The sequence below is a fragment of the Taeniopygia guttata genome, chromosome 5, assembly GCF_048771995.1.
Source record: "Taeniopygia guttata chromosome 5, bTaeGut7.mat, whole genome shotgun sequence".
Lineage (NCBI taxonomy): Eukaryota > Metazoa > Chordata > Aves > Passeriformes > Estrildidae > Taeniopygia > Taeniopygia guttata.
Window position 1 is genome coordinate 62,817,152 of NC_133030.1, and position 18,461 is coordinate 62,835,612.

At 53.5% G+C, this 18,461-nt stretch overlaps 1 protein-coding gene and 1 long non-coding RNA gene across 6 annotated transcripts in view; one reads left to right on the forward strand and one right to left on the reverse strand.

The window, feature by feature from the left end:
* TRIM9 (tripartite motif containing 9) overlaps nt 1–16,558 on the forward strand; it is a 61,830-nt gene extending 45,272 nt beyond the window's left edge. The window contains exons 6-13 of one of the 5 annotated variants that reach the window (XM_030273204.4): nt 317–474; nt 1,659–1,797; nt 6,252–6,440; nt 9,128–9,169; nt 10,154–10,177; nt 11,159–11,462; nt 12,722–12,884; nt 15,057–16,558. In XM_030273204.4, coding sequence (XP_030129064.3) covers nt 317–474; nt 1,659–1,797; nt 6,252–6,440; nt 9,128–9,169; nt 10,154–10,177; nt 11,159–11,462; nt 12,722–12,884; nt 15,057–15,119 — 1,082 coding nt within the window. In that variant the 3' untranslated portion in view covers nt 15,120–16,558. Of the gene's footprint in view, nt 1–316; nt 475–1,658; nt 1,798–5,834; nt 6,189–6,251; nt 6,441–9,127; nt 9,170–10,153; nt 10,178–11,158; nt 11,463–12,721; nt 12,885–15,056 lie in introns of those variants that run through there. The other 4 variants (XM_030273205.4, XM_030273207.4, XM_030273208.4 and 1 more) reach the window with 4 other exon arrangements.
* LOC140684358 (uncharacterized) lies at nt 15,947–18,391 on the reverse strand. The gene is made up of 2 exons (XR_012056578.1): nt 17,798–18,391; nt 15,947–17,693 (listed from the first exon to the last, which is right to left on the reverse strand). It is a non-coding gene; the product is annotated as an uncharacterized lncRNA (long non-coding RNA).
* Nucleotides 18,392–18,461: the final 70 nt, after the last annotated feature.

The window sequence follows — 18,461 nt, forward strand, 5'->3', positions numbered from 1 at the left end:
TTGTTGCAGTGAATTTATTGAAGGGAAAAGCAGGGCTGACCCAGAGTTCTGCAGAACTGTGGGAGAATTGTCCCAGGTTTGGGACTGGCTGCATGAAAGGTCCAGGCAGCTCAAAACAGCCACATTGTGCTGCCATAATTCTCCAAAATTAATTAGAAAATGGGAATAAAGCAGAAAAGCTTCACCAGGCCGGTGGGGGGGGAGGAATTTGGTGGAGCTTGGTGGGAGAACAATTCTTTCTGCATCCTCCTCACCCAGGCAGTCACTGCACCCCGCCTGCCCCGGGGTTGCACTAATTGCACTAATTGGTGATTAGTCTCCTCCCCAGTGCCGGCCCCGCCCATCCTGCAGCTGGAGGAGTGCTGCACCCACAACAACAGTGCCACCCTGTCCTGGAAGCAGCCCCCTCTGTCCACGGTGCAGGTGGAAGGATACATCCTGGAGCTGGACGATGGCAACGGTGGCCAGTTCAGGGTAGGTGCTTGGAGGGGATGTTCTGCCTCCAGTGAATCCCTGCCACCAGGTGACCACAGGATTTGTCCTTTTTTTTTTTTTAATTTTTTTTTGCAAGTCCCCTCTTCCCTGCAGGGTAGCCCAAGGAAGCAGATGGTGCAGACAAGCTATGGGGTTTTGGGGTACAAGATGATTTAAAGGGGTGCAAATGCCTTTCCAATGGCCAAGTTGACTTGGAAACTCAACAAGTTTGAAGCTCTTGTTGCCCAGAGTAGCTGTGGCTGCCCCTGGATCCCTGGCAGTGCCCAAGGCCAGGCTGGACAGGGCTTGGAGCAGCCTGGGATAATGGAAGGTGTCCCTGCCCAAAGCAGGGGGTTGGATTAAGATGATCTTTGGGGTCCCTTCCAACCCAAACCATATTTTTAGGTTGCTGAATATTTCATGCAAGGTATGCTAATTGCCATGAAAGCCTCATGGTTTGCCAGCTGCCAGCAAGCAGAAGTGTTTAAGGCCTGAGGGCTTTTAAATTGCTGTAATTACACAATTAATATATGATTTTTCTCTGATCCAACACGCCAATAATTATCCTGGCATGTTCACATCCACTGAGGGAAGGCACAGGACCAGCCCATTGCACTCTGAATTTATCCACAGTGAGCTCAGAGTTGAGGCAAAGGAGAGGTGACATGGGGGGGGGGACCTGGAGAGAAGGGAGCAGGAGGCTGGGTGTGGGGAGAACAAGGTCAGTGCTTGCTGCTGATAAAATTCATTCCCAACCTCCCACCCATCCCTGCCCTCTGGCAGTGGGAGCCATTCCTTGTGTCTTGTCCCCAGTCCCTCTCCAGCTCTCCTGGAGCCCCTTCAGGCACTGCAAGGGGCTCTGAGCCTTCTCCTCTCCAGGTGAACATTCCCAGCTCTGGAGCAGCTCCAGGCTTCCTCTGGACTCTCCCCAGCAGCTCCAGCTCCTCCTGATGTTGGACCCCAGAGCTGGGGTAGAACTCCAGGTGGGCTCCCAGCTGAGCAGAGCAGAGGGGCAGAACCTCCCTGAGCTGCTGCTGGTGCTGCAGCCCAAGGAACAAAGCTGGTTTTGCTGAGGCTGAGCCCTCCCCAGCCCCTCAGGGAGCAGGGCAGGGTGGGATCTGGGGCACCCTGAGCCCCTGGGGCTGTTCTCAGCCCTGGCACTGAGCAGAGGCGTTGCCTTGCAGGAGGTGTACGTGGGCAAGGAGACCATGTGCACGGTGGATGGGCTGCACTTCAACAGCACCTACAGCGCCCGGGTCAAAGCCTTCAACAAGTCAGGAGTCAGCCCCTACAGCAAGACCCTGGTGCTCCAGACCTCCGAGGGTAAGGTCCTGCAGCGGCTGGGACACGGCTGGGGACAGCCCAGCCCTCCCCAAACACCCCCTGCAGCAGCAGCAGCACTGCCCTGATGGGCAGAGCTGTGCCAGGAGCCTCCAGCACTGCCACAGTTCCCCTCTCCCCTTGTCCTGTGCAGGGCATGTTCTCTGGGGAGAAGGGTTTAAATTTGGGGGGATGTTGTTAGCCTTCAGGAACACACATAATCATGGGGTATGATTCCATGCAGGTGCTTTTATTGAGAGCTCTGGGAATCAGGTACAAACCCAAATCTGACTCTGACACGGATTTCGAGCTGAACGTATTTTATATTCTATCCTTATATAACTTACATATTAATTATTAAACTTATATTGTTCTATTGTATACATTGACATGAGTTTCTCGTGATCTTTCTTAGGCCCCTGACCACAGTTTCTCATGATTCGTCTTACAATTAAACAGTAATTATATTTAATTACTAAACAATCATGACATCTAACAATTATATCACTTATCATGTACTAGCTACACAGGTGCAGTTCTAGTAAGGTACAATACCCTGTACTTAGGGTATTTATTTCTTTTCAGGGCCTACTAAGCTTAATTTTCCTTTTAACCCTAAATTAAATTAATTTTCCTTTAAACCCTAAAGGGTTTAAATGATGTTAAACCCTTTTACTATCAATGTGACACGAAAGGGAAGCTCAGGTGTTTTTGCTGGGCCCATTTAAAGGAAAATGCGGCCAGCATTGCTGCTGAGGGCTGTGCTTGACTGAAGGGTGCCAAAAGCACAGGATGAAGGCCTGGCAGGGCAGGACAGGGAGCAGAGGGGGTGTCCTTCCAGAGCCAGGGATGCACAGGAGCCCTGCAGCACCGTCTGCATCGCCCCCACACCCACTCAGAATATTAAAACACTCCCTTGCAGGCTGCAGGGGGATCTCCCTGCCTGCCTTTAAGTCCATTTGTCACACCAGGCACTTAATCCATTGTGGAAAATTGGTTTATTCCTGACATGCAGGTGGAGAATGGCAAGGCTGGCTCTGAGCTGGGAGCTCTGGAGGAAGGGATCAGCCCCCACCAGCACATCTGCTGCCCCTCAGCCAGGCACAAAACCCTTCTCTGGGAGCTTTCCATGCTTGCTGGAATCCCTTTTCCATGCTCCCAGACAAAAATCTCTCTTTTCCAAGCTGTGTGAGGGTTTTTTTCCACAGAGCATCCAGCTGGCTGGCAGCTGGGGTTCGAAGGGAGCACACACAGCTCGTGGGGTGAAGGAAGGGGAGAGCTTTCCTGCCACAGGGCAGCTCTGGGAGCTTTGAGCAAGGAGAAAAATGGCATTTTTGCTGAAGAAATAGAAGACAAAAGCAGAGCAAGCTTGTTTCTCTCTTGGAGAAACTAAGCTGGTTTCTCTTGCTGCCTGCAGATCTCCATTCCAGTTTGGAAAAGGCAGGTCAGCAAGGAATGGGATTCATTCAGAGCTGGAGCAGACAGCAAAACTGTGACAAACTTCTCACAGGAGAGGCAGGGAGGTCACAGCACAGCACAGAGGCCTTGGCACATCTGTCAGAGACACCTCAGAGCCTGTCTGCAAACAGCACCAGCAGCAAAGAAGCTGCAGAACTTCCTCTGGAGGTCCAGAAAGGGGACAAGCTGCATCCAGCCCCATGCCAGGTTGGCCAGGACTGCTCCCAAAGCCTGAAGGTCAGCAGCTCCCACTCCAGCCTTAGCAGGAGACAGCAGAGCTTTGACTTCTCATCTCTTTTGTGCCTCTCACAACACATTTGAGACACAATTTCCTCATCCAAACCAGTTGGGCTTTAAATTGTCCCAGTCAGGCGTTTGCAGGGTCTCCACAATGATCTTCCCAGCTTTGATTTAACCTCAGAGGTGTTCTCACCTTGAGCCTAGCTCCAAAATACAGAGGAATCTGGGAGAAAATAGCTGCTTGTGGCCCCAGCAGGGCTGTGCTTGGGCCGTGCCACCAAGGAGAAGTTCCACTCTCCTTGGCTGCATTCATTCAGCCTTTTCACTTGAATGAGCTCTTGCATTTGCTATTCCAGCACAAAAGAAACAGGGAGAAAAAGTCAAATGGCCCTGGAGCACTTTGTGCTCTTAGAGGCCGCCTGAGCTCTTTTGGATTCAAAGAGAAATAAATCACATCTGTGTGTGCAGCTTCCGGATATCCCAGTGCCTCGGTGAATGGAGCACATCACAGCCCTCGCTTAGGCTTTTATTCCTGGCTTTTACAGCAGCATCAGGCCTTCTTAAGAGCTATTTTGTCTGAAGTAGGCTTAGCTTTTCCCTTCAGCCAAGCTCTGCAGCTTCCTGCAAAGTGGTTGTGTGGGAAGAGAGGATAAAAGGAGGGACAGGCTCGATGTGAAGAGAGCATCTCTGCGAACGTGGCTGTCATGCTGTAAGTGGTTGTGAGGAATTCTGGTGTTTAAGAGCTGGTTTGTAGCTCTGGCCCATGAGATCTTCATCTGCAGCTTGTGGAAGGGAGCTGAAGCCTTTCTTCTGCTTTCTGTGAGCAGAGGGTAGTGGGGAGCAAAGGGTCTTGCAGGGCCTCAGCATCTGAAGGGAACAAGGATGAGAAGAAGGGGACGTGTCTGGGGCTCTGCAGGTGGTCCTGCCCAGCCAAACAGCCAAAATCCCATGGGAAGGCAGCACAGGCAGGAGCCTGCAGCAGGAACATCTTCCCTGCCCATGTGAGAGGCACCCTGTGCTCATCCCACAGGAGATTACTGCAGGTCACTCTTCAAAGCTGCTTCTTGGTGCCACCAGCAGGACAAGGTGGCTCCTGGCTGGGAGAAGGTCTGTGCTCCAGGACCCTTCCCGTGAGCTGGGGCTTCCCAGGGATGCAGGTCCCTGTCACCAGCACAGCCTGGGGCAGCAGGGGTTGAAGGTGACATCCTTCCCTTGATCCGTGTCCCCTCCTGAGCTGATCTGGGGCTGTTCCACACAATCCCTGGCAGTGTCTCTTGCTCTGTCACGTCTTAGCCCAAGGCTCCAAGGCTCTGCCTTGACCTCTGTTTCTCCAGCACCTGAAAGAAGTTCAGCTGTGGGTTGGGAAGTGAGTCTGGAAGAAAGTTGCCAAGGTGACCCAGGGCACAGACATGTCCCAAAGCTGGGCTGGTGGCAGCCCTGAGGTCTCTCCCAGCCTCCTCCTCCTCCTCCCTGAGCTGGGCAACCCCTGCTCTCCTGGTTTTCCCTCATCCAGCAGATTTCCTGGCCTCTGGCCAGACTCCTGCTGACCTCTCCATGTTCTGGATGTCAGGATGAAGGACCAACTCACTCCAGGTGGAGATGGAGAAATGGAGCTCAGCGGTGCCTCCCAGGCTTCTCTCCAGGCACAGAGCTTCCACCTCCCTTCCCCAGCCAAGCCAAGCACCAGAACCTTTTCTTTCAAGCCCAGCTCCTCATCTGGAGCCCAGCTTTAAATTCCTGACCATCCATGGAGTGACCCTGAGCAGCAACCAGGGCTTTTTAACCAGCAGCTTTTGGAAAGGGCCAACAGCCCCAGGGGGATCAGCCTGCAAGGAGATAGAGGGATGTGAGGGGCTAAGTAGGGAGAGCCAAGAGCATAGATACTCGTGGTAGTAGTTCCTCACTCTTGGAAGAGTTAGAAGCTAAACTAATAAACAAATTTTGAGCTCTGTTTATTGGCTGTTGTGCAATAATTTATCTCCTCTGACCCCACTGACACCCTTTGCTTCCACAGCCTCGGCCACGGCAGCGAGTTGCAGAAGTTACAACCCACCATGCAAAGAAATGTTCCCTTTTTATCTCTTTTAATACAATTCCCAGCTCAATCCATACTCACAGCAGAGCTGGGAAGGCTGGGGGATGGAGTGTGAGTGCGTGGATGGTGGATTCTACATTTTCATGTTAACATCATCCTGAAAAAGCTTAGGGAAGAAACTGTGGGAGGTGACTGTGGTAGCAGGGAACAGAAACCGATGACCCAAGAGGTTCCCTCTGCTCTGACATTTTTGCTGTGAATCCCACGAGTTAAATTCTTGCTGTAAGGCTCAGATGTGTTTTGACAGGTACAAAGGGATACCAAGAACACAACCTCCCGAACAGCCCTTGAGTAAGGTGGGTGCTTGGTGGTTCTTAGGGTGCTAGAGCTTAGCACAACCCTGCAAAATGTCACCAGCTGGGTTTTCCACCCCTGACTATTGTTCACAAAAAGGTTTGGGATGTGTTCAAGCACGGTGGGACGTGTGCATGGTAACCTGTGAATTTTTGTAGGTGCCTTACTGTGAAGAGGTGCAGGACCCCCCTTAACAGAAAACCAGTCGAATTTGTCACGCTGACACGGGGACACTTTGGAAGATGAACGTGCTTTCCCTGCTGTCAGGCTGCCCTGGAGGGTCTCCCTGCCCTGCTCCGAGCTCGGGCTGGGGAGCGAGGCCGCCCGGCAGAGACCCCAATTCTGATCTGTAGTTTGATCTTACATTTAGACACGCAGTCAGAAGAACAGACCCTCCCTTTTCCAGTGCCTTTGGAAAGATCGCAGCTGCGTAGAATGAGTCCTTTCTCCTCCACCCTTAACCTGCAACCCAGCTTCTCGGGGAGATCCTACTTTGAGCTAAGATCTTCGGCCCACCAGCTGAGCTTGCATTCTTCCTTACAGTCCCTGAATTCAGCCGGTGAGCTGAGCACCTCTGGCGTTGCCTCTTGGTCTGTGCTTCTGGGCATCTCCAAACTATCTGTTTGTTCTGTTCTGCTGTGTTTGTTTTTCCCATGACATGCGGGTGGCAGTGGGAATTCTTTCTGTTCGTCAGTGGTCTGCTCCTGCCACCGAGGGGGGTCCGTGGCGTGGTTCTCTGGGCCAGTTCGAGGTGTGGGCTGATGGAGCAGCACAGTAATTCCTTACCTGGATGCTGCTTTTGGCAAGGCTGAACCCTTTGGTGATCATAAATCCCTGAATGGTTTGGGTTAGAAGGGACCTTAAAGCTGATCCACTTCCAACCTCCAGGTATGGGCAGCGACACTTTCCTCTAGAAGATTCCTCATTTCTGGTTTGTGTTGAGCTTGTGTCAAGGGTTAAGCAGAAAAGACACTCCCTGGGTGAAACCTTTGGGAATATCCCCATGCTTTCCTTTCCTAATACAACCAGGAAACACAGCCTCTGCTGGGAGATTCTGGTCTGTGAAATTAGTTTGGTTGATTAAATCTAGACCCCTCTTAAGAAAAAAGCAATTCTGGATGCAGCCTCTGGCTTGTTGCTCAGGGAGACTGAGGGCTCCCCATCCCTGTGAGTGTCTGTCCAGGCCAGCTTGGAGCAGCCTGGGACAGTGCAAGGTGTCCCTGCCCACAGCAGGGGTGTGGAATAAATAATAATAATTTGTGTCCCCTCCAACCCAAACCAATTTGGGATTCTGTGATTCCAGCTCACAGCCCGATTCAGGGCCTGGAGATGTGGGCTCACTGAGCACTGGGCTCAGCTTTTCCAAACCCAGATGGGTCATCCCAAAGCCTTGTTTCCTGCAGAGCAGAGGACACCTCCCCTGTGATGCTTCGCTGGCCCGGCAGCCCCACACGAGCGCTCGGTTCCGATCCGTGCGCCCGGAATCGCGGGCTGTGCTGGGATGGAGGCAGCTCAGGCAGACTGAGGGATGGATTGAGGCAGACTGCAAGGAGCCACAGGGTTCTCTCAGAGCTGTTTCTAACCAATCTTTGCACATCTTCTGTTGCTAAAAATCCTGGGCCCTGATTCTTCCAGCACTCTGGATTTACACCGCTCCAAAGGTGTTAATTCCCGGCTTTCTCCGCTGTAAGCCCTGGAAGAATGGGGGCCCCTGATTGACTTGCATCCCATAACACGGAATGAGGAATGCTGCAGCATGATCCTTGCCAGAATAACCAGGGGGGGACCCCGCAAACTTTCTTTTCTTTGTGCTTTTTATGTTTGATTTCTCATCGTGCTGCTGTGAGCTGATGGCTTCCAACGCTGTTTTGTTACGGACGTTCCTTCGTTGTGTCCGGTGTTCCGGGACCTTTCCGTGCTGCCCGCGAGCGATACCCGTGTGTGCACCATGGACCTTCTGCAGCCCCACTCTGGGGTGGGGGTACAGGGAAAAACGGGGTCCTGAAGGCCAAAACAGGGTCTGTGTGTCCCTCACAAGAGCTTGGAGCACAGCGATGCGCGGAGACCTGGAGAAGGCGGTGTTGGAGTCGGGACACGGGGCAGGATTCATTAAAGCAGCCTCAGGAGGAGCCTCTTGGCACAGCACGGAGCACAAACCACAGCCAGGTGCTTTCCCACCAACACCCAGGGCAGGAGGGGGACACCAGGCACAGAGCTGGACAGGGGTGCCCCTAAAATCCAGCGCCCTTCCTGAGTGCTGTCCCACGCAGTGCCAACACAGACCTTGTGTTGGTGTCTCCTCCTGGTGAGGACAAGCTCCTGGACCAGGACAAGCTCCTGGATCAGGACAAGCCCCTAGGTCAGGACAAGCTCCTGGATCAGCTCAAGCTTCTAGGTGAGAAAAAAACGGATCAGGACAAGCCCCTAGGTGAGGAAAAACTCCTGAATCGGGACAAGTCCCTAGGTCAGGACAAGCTCCTGGATCAGAACAAGCTCCTAGATGAGGACAAGCCCCTAGGTGAGGACAAGTTCCTGGATCAGGACAAGCTCCTGGATCAGAACAAGCCCCTGGATCAGAACAAGCCCCTAGGTGAGGACAAGTTCCTGGATCAGGACAAGCTCCTGGATAAGAACAAGCCCCTGGATCAGAACAAGCCCCTAGGTGAGGACAAGCTCCTGGATCAGAACAAGCTCCTAGATGAGGACAAGCCCCTAGGTGAGGACAAGTTCCTGGATCAGTCCCTGGCTCCCATGAGGTGTTTGCAGCCAGCAATCAGGCACAGCAGCATGAAGGGCACCCCGACACATCCTGCCTTTGCAGCTGATGAAGCTACAGCCCTTTGGGCTCTGAGGCAGGTGTCAGCCCCCAGGGATCCCCTTTCCAGCTCCACTCCCACCCAGACCCACCAGGAGCTGCCTTTTCCTCAATCTCTGTCCTTCAAGGAGTGTTTTTTCAGTCAGTTTAGAGAATCTTTACCAAGCAGCCAAGATACTCCACCAAGGCTAAGATTTCCTGCTCTTTTCTGGAGAAAAGCAGAATAATTCGGTGTCCTGAGCAGTCAGACTTTATAAAGTCCACACTCAAATTCCCAGGCTGTGTTTTCCACCCCTCTCCGTGTCCTCTGGCTTTTAATGAATCAGGCCTCCCGTGGCTGCTGGATGCTTAATTAAGAATGAAATGCTCACAAGTGTTTGGAGGTTGTTGTTCCTTAGCTGTGATGTATGAAATGTAGTATCTCTTTATAGGATGCAATTTTGACACACAAGGATCGCCTTACTCCCAATTAGGCAAGTATCTTAATTACAATTAACTGGCACCTACTGCGTGTTGCTTCATTCTTTTTGCTTTTTTATCTTTTCTTTGGCGACTGAGCGGCGTTTCTTGCTCGTACCCTGCTTGCAGAGCACTCCCGGATGTGACAGAATCATGGAATTGTTGAGGTTGGAAAAGCCCTCTAAGATAGAGTCCAGCTGTTCCCCAGCACTGCCAAGGCCACCACTGGCCCATGTCCCCAGGTGCCACATCCACATGGATTTTAAATCCCTCCAAGAATGAGAACTCCATCAGTACCTCAGGCAGGGGGCAAATTTGGAGAAGTTATGACTGCTGGGTGATGTAAAGGCATTTTGGTTTTCCCCCATATGGTTCTAAGGAGAAGACTGAGCTCAGTGTTCTGGAAGTGGCCCTGAAATTGAGAACTGATCCTTCTGCTCTCCTCTCCTTTTAAACTGAAAGAAGGCAGAGTTTGGTTGGATATTGGGAAGGGATTCCGGCTGTGAGATTGCCCAGAGAAGCTGTGTCTGCCCCTGGGTCCCTGGCAGTGTCCAAGGCCAGGTTGGAGCAATCTGGGACAGTAGAAGGTGTCTCTGCTCACAGCAGTGGGTGGAACAGGATGATCTTTAAGGTCCCTTCCAACCCAAACCATTCCATGATTCTCAGTACACGTGGGCCAAATGCTGTGGACGCAATTAGCCATTTTACAGCTAATTAAAGCAAGGTGGCTGCTGCTTGCCTGTCCTCTTCAGCCTGTCTGCAGGGCCAGTCCTGCTCATTCCCCTGGGAACAGGAGCCTGCAGCCCTGTGGGATTCCCTCCTCACCCTGAACCCTCTCCCAGCCCCAACCCATCTCCGCGCCTCTCGATTCGGAATGCCGACAGCTCCGTGCTCTGGCTGGAGTCACAGACAAGCAGGAATGGTTTCTCCTTCTCTGCCCTACCCAAGCTGACGTGCTGTTTTCTCTCCCGCATGCCTTTCCCTGGGAATGACCACAGTTGACATTAAAAAAATGGTGGCAGGTACGGCACCCCCGTGTGCGGCGCGGGCAGCGCGGGGCGGCCGCGTGCATGGCAGCTGTCCTGTGAAACGTTCCAATAAACCAATGAATCAGTCTCACCCGAGTGTTTTTTTATTTTTCAAGCCCGTCAGAGTGTTTTGTGGATGTGTCAGTTCACATTTTCAGCTGGAGGAAACCACCTGGGGAACCGGGCTGGTGGCTTGTGATTGACTCCCTGTCCCTCTGTCTTGTCGAGGACGTGACACTGTGTCTGTCAGATTTGCAGTAACCAAGTCCTGTGCATTTGAACCAGCAGCCCTACGGAATCCTGGAGGTTTTGGGGCATTTTCCAGCCTTCCCATGAGTTCTTGTCTTAGGTGTGGCTCGTTGCTTGGCAGGGAGGTTTTTTTGTGTGACTCAGTAAATTAAGACTTTTGTGTGTGCTTTTGGTTCCCAAAAACAGCCCTTAAATACACACACAGAGTTTATCTGCTGATCCTCAGTCCCCTTCCCTGGCCTGAGAGTAAGTTACATTCCAGGCCAGGCTGGACAGGGCTTGGACTAACCTGGGATAGTGGAAGGTGTCCCTGCTGTGACAGGGGTTGGAACGAGATGGGCTTTAAGATCCCTTCCAACCCAAACCACTCCATGATTCCATAATTCTGTTAGAGCCTGGAGACCTGGTGAGGATCACATCTCCTGCAAAGGCCAAATTGTGAGGATCCTACAGGCTCACGAGCTGAGACACTGGGAGCCGTGGAGCAGCAAGAACAAAACTCCAAATCCTGTCCATAAAACCTCAGGCACACTGGCAGCTGCAGCCACAGGAGCTCAGAACATCCCTCCGTGGTGGAGTTGCCTTTCTGTGGTGGAAGTTGTCGCTCGGTGGTGGAAGTTGTCCCTCCCTGGTGGAAGCTCCGTGTCGTGCATGCAGCATGCCCTGTCCGTGTCGCTCCCCGGCGCGTCCCCACCGCGCTAACCCCGTGTCCTTTGTGTGTTCCAGTTGCTTGGTTTTCTTTCGACCCCTCCTCTGCCCACGCTGACATCATCTTTTCCAATGACAACCTGACTGTCACCTGCAACAGCTACGACGACAGGGTGGTGCTGGGGAAAACGGGCTTTTCCAAAGGGCTCCACTACTGGGAGCTGTCCATCGACCGCTACGACAATCACCCCGACCCGGCCTTCGGCGTGGCTCGCATCGACGTCCTCAAGGATGCCATGCTGGGCAAGGACGACAAGGCCTGGGCCATGTACGTGGACAACAACCGCAGCTGGTTCATGCACAACAACTCCCACACCAACAGGTAGGTGGGAGGGACAGGGGATTCCTCCCCAACAGCACAGCCCAAAGTGGCTTTGATAGTGGCACCTACAAATGTTCACAGAGAAGGGTGACATCAATCCTGGTCATCTCTGTTGGACGATGTGTCCTTCCCCCAGTGGGGATCAGGCCCTGCTGCTTGGTGCTGCCTTGTTCCAGTATTCCTTCCCTGCTTGCCACAGCTTTTTCCATGCTGACTCTTCCTGTTGGCATCCCCAGTAACAGCCAAACCCTCGCAACTCCTGCAGCAACATCTGCCTCGATCCCCGTGCCACAGCCACTGCTCATGTTCCACAGGGGAGTGGGGACTTTGCTTGGGGAGAGCCTGAGGTCACCTTGCTGCAGCCCTGAGGGATCAGCAGGTTTTGGTGTGGCTTTGCTCCACAGTTCCTCGTGCTTTCCCCCATGGATTTGTGGCTCTAGCTGCTCTCAGGGTGACTTTTCCCTTGTGTCGGAATCTGAGGTATTGATGATTCCCAGATTGTAAAAGTCTCTGTCTGTCAGCCCCGCTGCCAAAGCAGAAGCCATAATTGGTCTGTGCTGGTTTCAAGGTTGTTTATTCTGTTTATCTCTAACATGTTCTGCTGCCCTGCCGCAGCTCTGTCCTGCAGGGCAGCGTGTGGGGCTCTGCCCTCAGTGGGATGGTACAAACATTAAATACCACAAACTACCTGTGCTGGATTTACAATAACGTGCCAATATCTGTCACCTACGTTGGACAGTGTGTCCCCAGCCTGAACCAACAGAAAAATGCCAACACCACAGTGAAACATGGAGGGCATGAAGAAGGAGAAAAAGGACAAGGCACACCCAATTTCCTCCATCTTGTCCCTTTGGACCCCTAATCTAGAATCCTAAAATTTTACTTTTGCACCCGTGCCACACTTAATTATTACTCTTATCAAACACTCAGAGCTGGTAATTCACCCTGTAAGATTGAAAACTCTTTTCCATGGACAGAGATCACAGACAGTGTCTCTGGGGGCTCTGTCCAGGGGGGTTCCTGACCCCTGCCAGGGTCCCAGAGCTGCCAGGGCAGCCAGAGGGAAGCTCTGGATTCCCACACCTTGGAGACATCACGGCAGGAGGAGAGCAGCTCCATGGGAGGGTGGAGGAGGAGGATCCCAGGGAATGATGAGCATGGCTGGGATGGGAGCCTGGCTCCTGGCTGAGCTGTGGTGTTCACCATCATCAGTGCCAGAGCCAGGAGCTCAGGGGCCACTGAGCCTTCTCCTCCCACAGAACCGAGGGCGGGATCACGAAAGGCGCCACGGTGGGAGTGCTGCTGGATTTGACCAGGAGGACTCTGACCTTCTCCATCAATGAGGACCAGCAAGGGCCTGTGGCCTTCGAGAACCTGGAGGGCCTCTTCTTCCCCGCCGTCAGCCTCAACAGGAACGTGCAGGTACGGCCTGGGTCGGGCTCTCTGAGCAGGGTGGGACATTCCCAGCAGTGGGAAGAGGTGACCTCGCTGTCACACTGCCCCTCATGCTGCTGTCACTGCAGTAGTTGCTGCTCAGTAGCAGGACCAGGAGGGTTCCTGTGCAGCAAGGGGGGCTTGGAAGGAGCTAAAATTGTACCCTAAATCACCCTGTGAGTCTCCAGAATCAGGACAGGCCTCACTCCCTGCTCCAGGTTCCTCCCTCGGGGCTGCTGAAGCACCAGGGTTCTCCAGCCCTCCTTGGGATGGGGTTTGATAACTGTGTTTGTGATGCTCCCTCCCAAGAGCCCCACCAGCTCCTACAGCTCTCCCAGGTCCTGGATGGGAGCATCAGCAGGGAGAAGGGCACCTTTCAAAGCCTGTTTTCCTCTGGGACCTTTCAAATCCCTCTTCTCTCCCTCTCTCAGCTCTCCTGAACATCCCCAAGCGGTGACACCAACCTGGTATTTCCATCTTTCCTTTCTCTTCTCACTGAGCACATCCCTGCTCTCCTCTGTCCCAGGGAATCCTCCTGGCACACCCTGGCTTTGGCACACCCCCCTGCCACTGCCTGCACCTCCCACCCTGCCCAGGCACATCCAGGGACACGTTGCACGTCGTGGATCATCTCAGGGTGCAGAGCAGTTTGGCAGGGTCTTCTTCAGTGGGTGTCAAACCTGGAGAGGGAATTTGGAACAGAGCTGGAGTGACAGGACACAGGGAATGGCTTCCCACTGACAGAGGGCAGGAAGAGATGGGATATTGGGAAGGAATTCCTGGCTGTGAGGGTAGGGAGGGGCTGGCACAGGTGCCCAGAGCATCTCTGGCTGCCCCTGGATCCCTGGAAGTGCCCAAGGCCAGGCTGGACAGGGCTTGGAGCAGCCTGGGACAGTGGGAGGTGTCCCTGCCCACGGAGGGGGGTGCAATGGGATGGGTTTTGAGGTCACTTCCAACCCAAACCACTCTAGGATTTTATGATCACCTCTGTGCAAGGGCAGAGGCACCAAGTGGCCTCTGCAAGTTAGGGATGCATGGATTAGGACATGCTGTGCTGTATCCATCAGGATCCAGGGCTTGCTGCATTGTCACCAAAGCAGTGACAATTTTCTAGCAGCACTGGGACAACGGTGTGTTGGGACCAGCTCAAATTTTGGGAGCATCTTTGCCAAATTTTCCCATCCCAAGGGTCTCACCGGCAGAGGAGTCTGTCTGGCTTGGAGAAGGGCTGGGAAATGTTTAATTGGAAAACATTAACGAAGCCCATGTTGTCTGTGCTGGGTTTAAAGGTGCTGCATTAATTTGGTGTGATAGAAACATCCTGCTGTGTGCTGGGTTTAACTCCTGCCTCAGTCCTCCACACAGCCATGAGGGACAAGGCATCTCTGGAGCCCCTTGGCTTTGGGAGTTCCTTGGGCAAGGCAGAGCCTAAATCCCCTGACAACACAGAAATCCCGTGGGATGCTGATAAAAGGCTGCTAATTAAGCCAAGCCATTTATTATGCTTCTTCAGAGGTATATGCCTAATTGAAAACAACTCTAATTAGGAGGGAAATCAGTGTATTTTAGACAGTTTTCTTCAAATCTGTATTTGAAGGGGGAAATGCTGCTGCTGCAATAAAAGGAGGAATTGTGCTCTCCTCCCAGATGAAAGCATTTGTGGAGGGAACTGAATTTCAGCAGTGCCTGTGCGAGCATGGCCCTGTCCTTCCCCACCACCAAGCTCCTTCCTCCCACCAGCAATCAGCCACATCCTCCACTGTCCCTGTCCCCTCTCTGTCCCCATCCCCACTCAGCTCAGGGGCTTCTCCGAGATCTCCTCTTATGTCTTCACTGTCCTTCAGTTCCCCCATCCCCTCTTGTCCATCTCACCTGCACAAAGACCCACCTCTCAGGCAGCTGTGGGATTTGTACACAGCCAGCTGGGAATATTTGGGGCTTGGAACCAGCACTCCCAGCCCACTCCAGCAGCACAGAAAAGTGATGAACAAACCAGAATGGAGCCACTGCCACACTTCAGGGGATGCCTGCATCTCTGGTCACATCCTGCCTGTCCCAGGCTGCTCCTGCCCTCTCTGGGGACAGCGTGCCAGCTGCCATGCCACGACTGTCCCAGCAGGCACGCTGGGACACAGCTGAGCCCCGTGTCTCTCCTTGCAGGTGACGCTGCACACCGGGCTGCCCGTGCCTGAGTTCTACGCTTCGCGCTCAGCCATGCCCTGAGGATGCTCCCGGAGCCGGCTGCCTCTTCTCGGGGTGAGAGGAGCCAGCCCGTTCCCTGCTGCAGGACAAGGCCAGCCTGCCCAGCTGCCAGGCCCCTGCCCAGCTGCCAGGTTCCTGCCCAGCTGCCAGGCCCCTGGCTGGAGGTGGGGAAGCAAATCAGGAAGGAAGATCCTGGCTTTGGGCCGCTCTCCGGCCTCCGCGCTGTCCCGTGTGTGTGCGCTTCGCTCTTTAGCTCTCCTTGGCTGATGAAGTACCTAGGTAGCCTGAGCTGTTCTCCTGTGTCCGCTTTTAGGTTTGGTTTTCCTGATTTGAGTTGGGGTTTTGAAGGGGGGGGCAGTTCTGTCTCACTTTCCCCTCCCGTGGGGCCAGCCCCAGGGACCCCGCCACGGGAACGCTTCCGCCCACGCCAGCCTGGTTACTTTGCAGGATTATTTCTTTCCCCTGTGGCCTTTCTTGCAGAGCACCCTCGGTCATGTGTAGAGGTGGGTCCTGGATTACCAGTCAGTCTCCATGTCCTTACCAAATCACCCCACTCTGTCCTGTGTCCCCCTGGGGCGCCTCTATGGGGTGGTGGCAGCCCCTTGGTGGGGTGCCGAATGCCCATGGGGCCCCCACACACACCACAGCCATAGACCGGAGAGCCCTCGCCCGGCTCTTTGGAGATTAGCGTTTATTTTTTTATAGTTGCCATATGAAGCCTAGCCTTAAATTCAACTGATAGTGTCCTTCCAATCACCGGAGAATCATTCTGCAGCGAGGGTCTGCCCGGGAGTGGGGATGGGATGGGATGGGATGGGATGGGATGGGATGGGATGGGATGGGATGGGATGGGATGGGATGGGATGGGATGGAGAGGAAGGAGAGCTGCCCACAGCCCCGCCACGCACTCAGGAACACGCGCTGCTGCCGGCAGCATCCCCTGCTTGACTTGCTGGTAATCCAGAGGCAGGACAGGAACGGTGCCAGCCCCGTCGCCGAGCCAAGAGTCCGCTCACGTTGCTTGGCTTCGCAGTCCGGGCAGCGGGATCCGGCTGGGATGCGACGGGAGCGCCGGCCCAGCAGAAAGACAAGTGTAAATAACCCGTTCCCCCCTCTAGGACAGTCCCGTTCATCCCCTTGTTGCTCCAGCATTAAGTTTTCCTAATTTATTGGATGGGTGCTATCTCGTTGACTCCCGCCGAGGAGTTGCTCGCAGCCGTGTTGCGGGACAACGCCGGGCAGCTGCTTGGTGGAACCCTGAGGAGCCCCCGTGGCCGGCTCACCCGGGGCTCCTCTCTCAGCCCTCATCCCCCGTTCTTTAGGGTGTTCATGGTGCTTCTTAGAGTCCCAGTGATCGTAAGACGTCGTCCCCCCGTTGCGCGATGGTAGCTGCACACAGCCGCTGTACTGACGAGAAGTGTCATGTTTGCCGTTCTAATAAAGGACTTTTACCAGAGAAAGGCAGAGCTTCCAGAACATCTCTGTGCTTTGCTTCCCATCCCATCCCTCCTGGGGCATGTCCCTTCCCGTCCTTGGCCAGAGACAGCAGCAGAGAACAAACAGAACTCGGCCAGCGGGAGGGAGGGGACCGTGGGAGCTGCTGGAAGAAGGAATTCTTGGCTGTGGTGGTGGGCAGGCCCTGGCACTGGTTGCCCAGAGAAGCTGTGGCTGCCCCATCCCTGGAAGGAGGGAGGAATGACCAAGGCTGGGTACAGAGCACCATCTTCCCTGGGAGATGAAATAGAGGCAAAATTCTAAGGGATCCATGAAAAACATGTTCACTCTGCTGTGACAATGTAAAAAGTTTAATAAAGGACAATAGGAGACAAGAGTTGTTGGCTGGGTGCATCTTGGCCGAGAGCACACCTTCACCTTCAGGGATACCCCTTAAATACCTGTTCCCTTACATCAGTCTGTTGCATATTCACAGGCCCTTGTGCATATCCATAAACTAGTTTACATATTCCAGGAACTCTTTTACATTGCCCCTCCTTGGGTCTGCCTTTTTAGAGCATGGCTGTTTCTTGGCTGTGGTTTTGGCTCCTCTTTACTACTTCTGGTTTGGGCCTTGGTCCACACTTTCTTCAGACAGTGGGAACTGATGGTTGGCAGATCTGTACAGGTGTCCTCATCCTGTTTTCACTGGATGTTATCCCATCCAAGCAGGCATTTTAACACAAGCACACTGATATCAGCTATTTCACTAAGCTTAATTAACAACAGACGTAAAAAATATATAACAAAGTTACTTTAACACCACACATATAAAAATCCATGTTAGTATTTGCGAAAAGCTGATATTATAATATCTATCTGTAACAGAGCAGTGGAGGGGGAGCCATTTCCAAGGGAACAGCAGGGACAGTTCTCCCAGGCCGTGAGAAGGACTCGCTGCTGGGATATCAGTGCCTGCTCTGTTTTCCCAGAGTGACTCAGGAGAGCTTTTCAATGTGCAGCCTCTGAGCTCATCCCGGGCTCGAGTCCAGGGCTAAAGAAGAAAATGCTAATGGGTGAAGTGCATCTCAGAAGGATGTTTGTTCCTTCCAGAGTGGGAATGTGCCCAGAACACCGGAGATACAGGAAACTGCATCTTCCCTGCAGCATGTAAAACCAGCCTGTAAGTCATGTACAGCACAGGGAACAGCCCAGGGCCAGAGCATCTGTGGCAGTGGGACAAGGGGGAATGGTTTTATACTGACACAGGAGAGATTTCGATGAGGTATTGGGAAGAAATTCTTCCTTGTGAGGGTGGTGAGGCCTTGGCACCGGTTGCCCTGTAGCTGCCCCATCCCTGGAAGTGTCCAAGGCCAGGCTGGACAGGGCTTGGAGCAGCCTGGGCTGGTGGAAGGTGTCCTTGCCCTTTCAGGGGGTGGAACTAGATGATCTTTAAGCTCCTTTCCAACCCAAACCATTCCATGATTCTGTGATTCTCTTACTCTCTGGGTGGAAGCCTCTGCATGGATCTAATCTAATCTAATCTAATCTAATCTAATCTAATCTAGTCCTGCCCACTGGCACTGTGAAGCCATTTCCCCATCCTGTCACTCCAGGTCTTCATCCAAAATCCCTCTCCAGCTCTCCTGGAGCCCCTTTAGGTCCTGCAAGGGGCTCTGAGCTCTGCCTGGAGCTTCTCTCTGCCTGATGAACACTCCCAGCCTGGGCTCCAGCCCTCGGAGCCTCCTCTGGACTCTCTCCAGCAGCTCCACATCCTTCTGATGCTGGACCCCAGGGCTGGATGCAGCACTGCAGAGCGGCACAATCCCATTTCCTTGCCTTGCTGCCCACCCTGCTGGGGATGCGGCCGGGACAGGGAAAACAGCCTGGAAAACCTTCGAGGCCACGGCTGGAGGAGGAGGAGGAAGA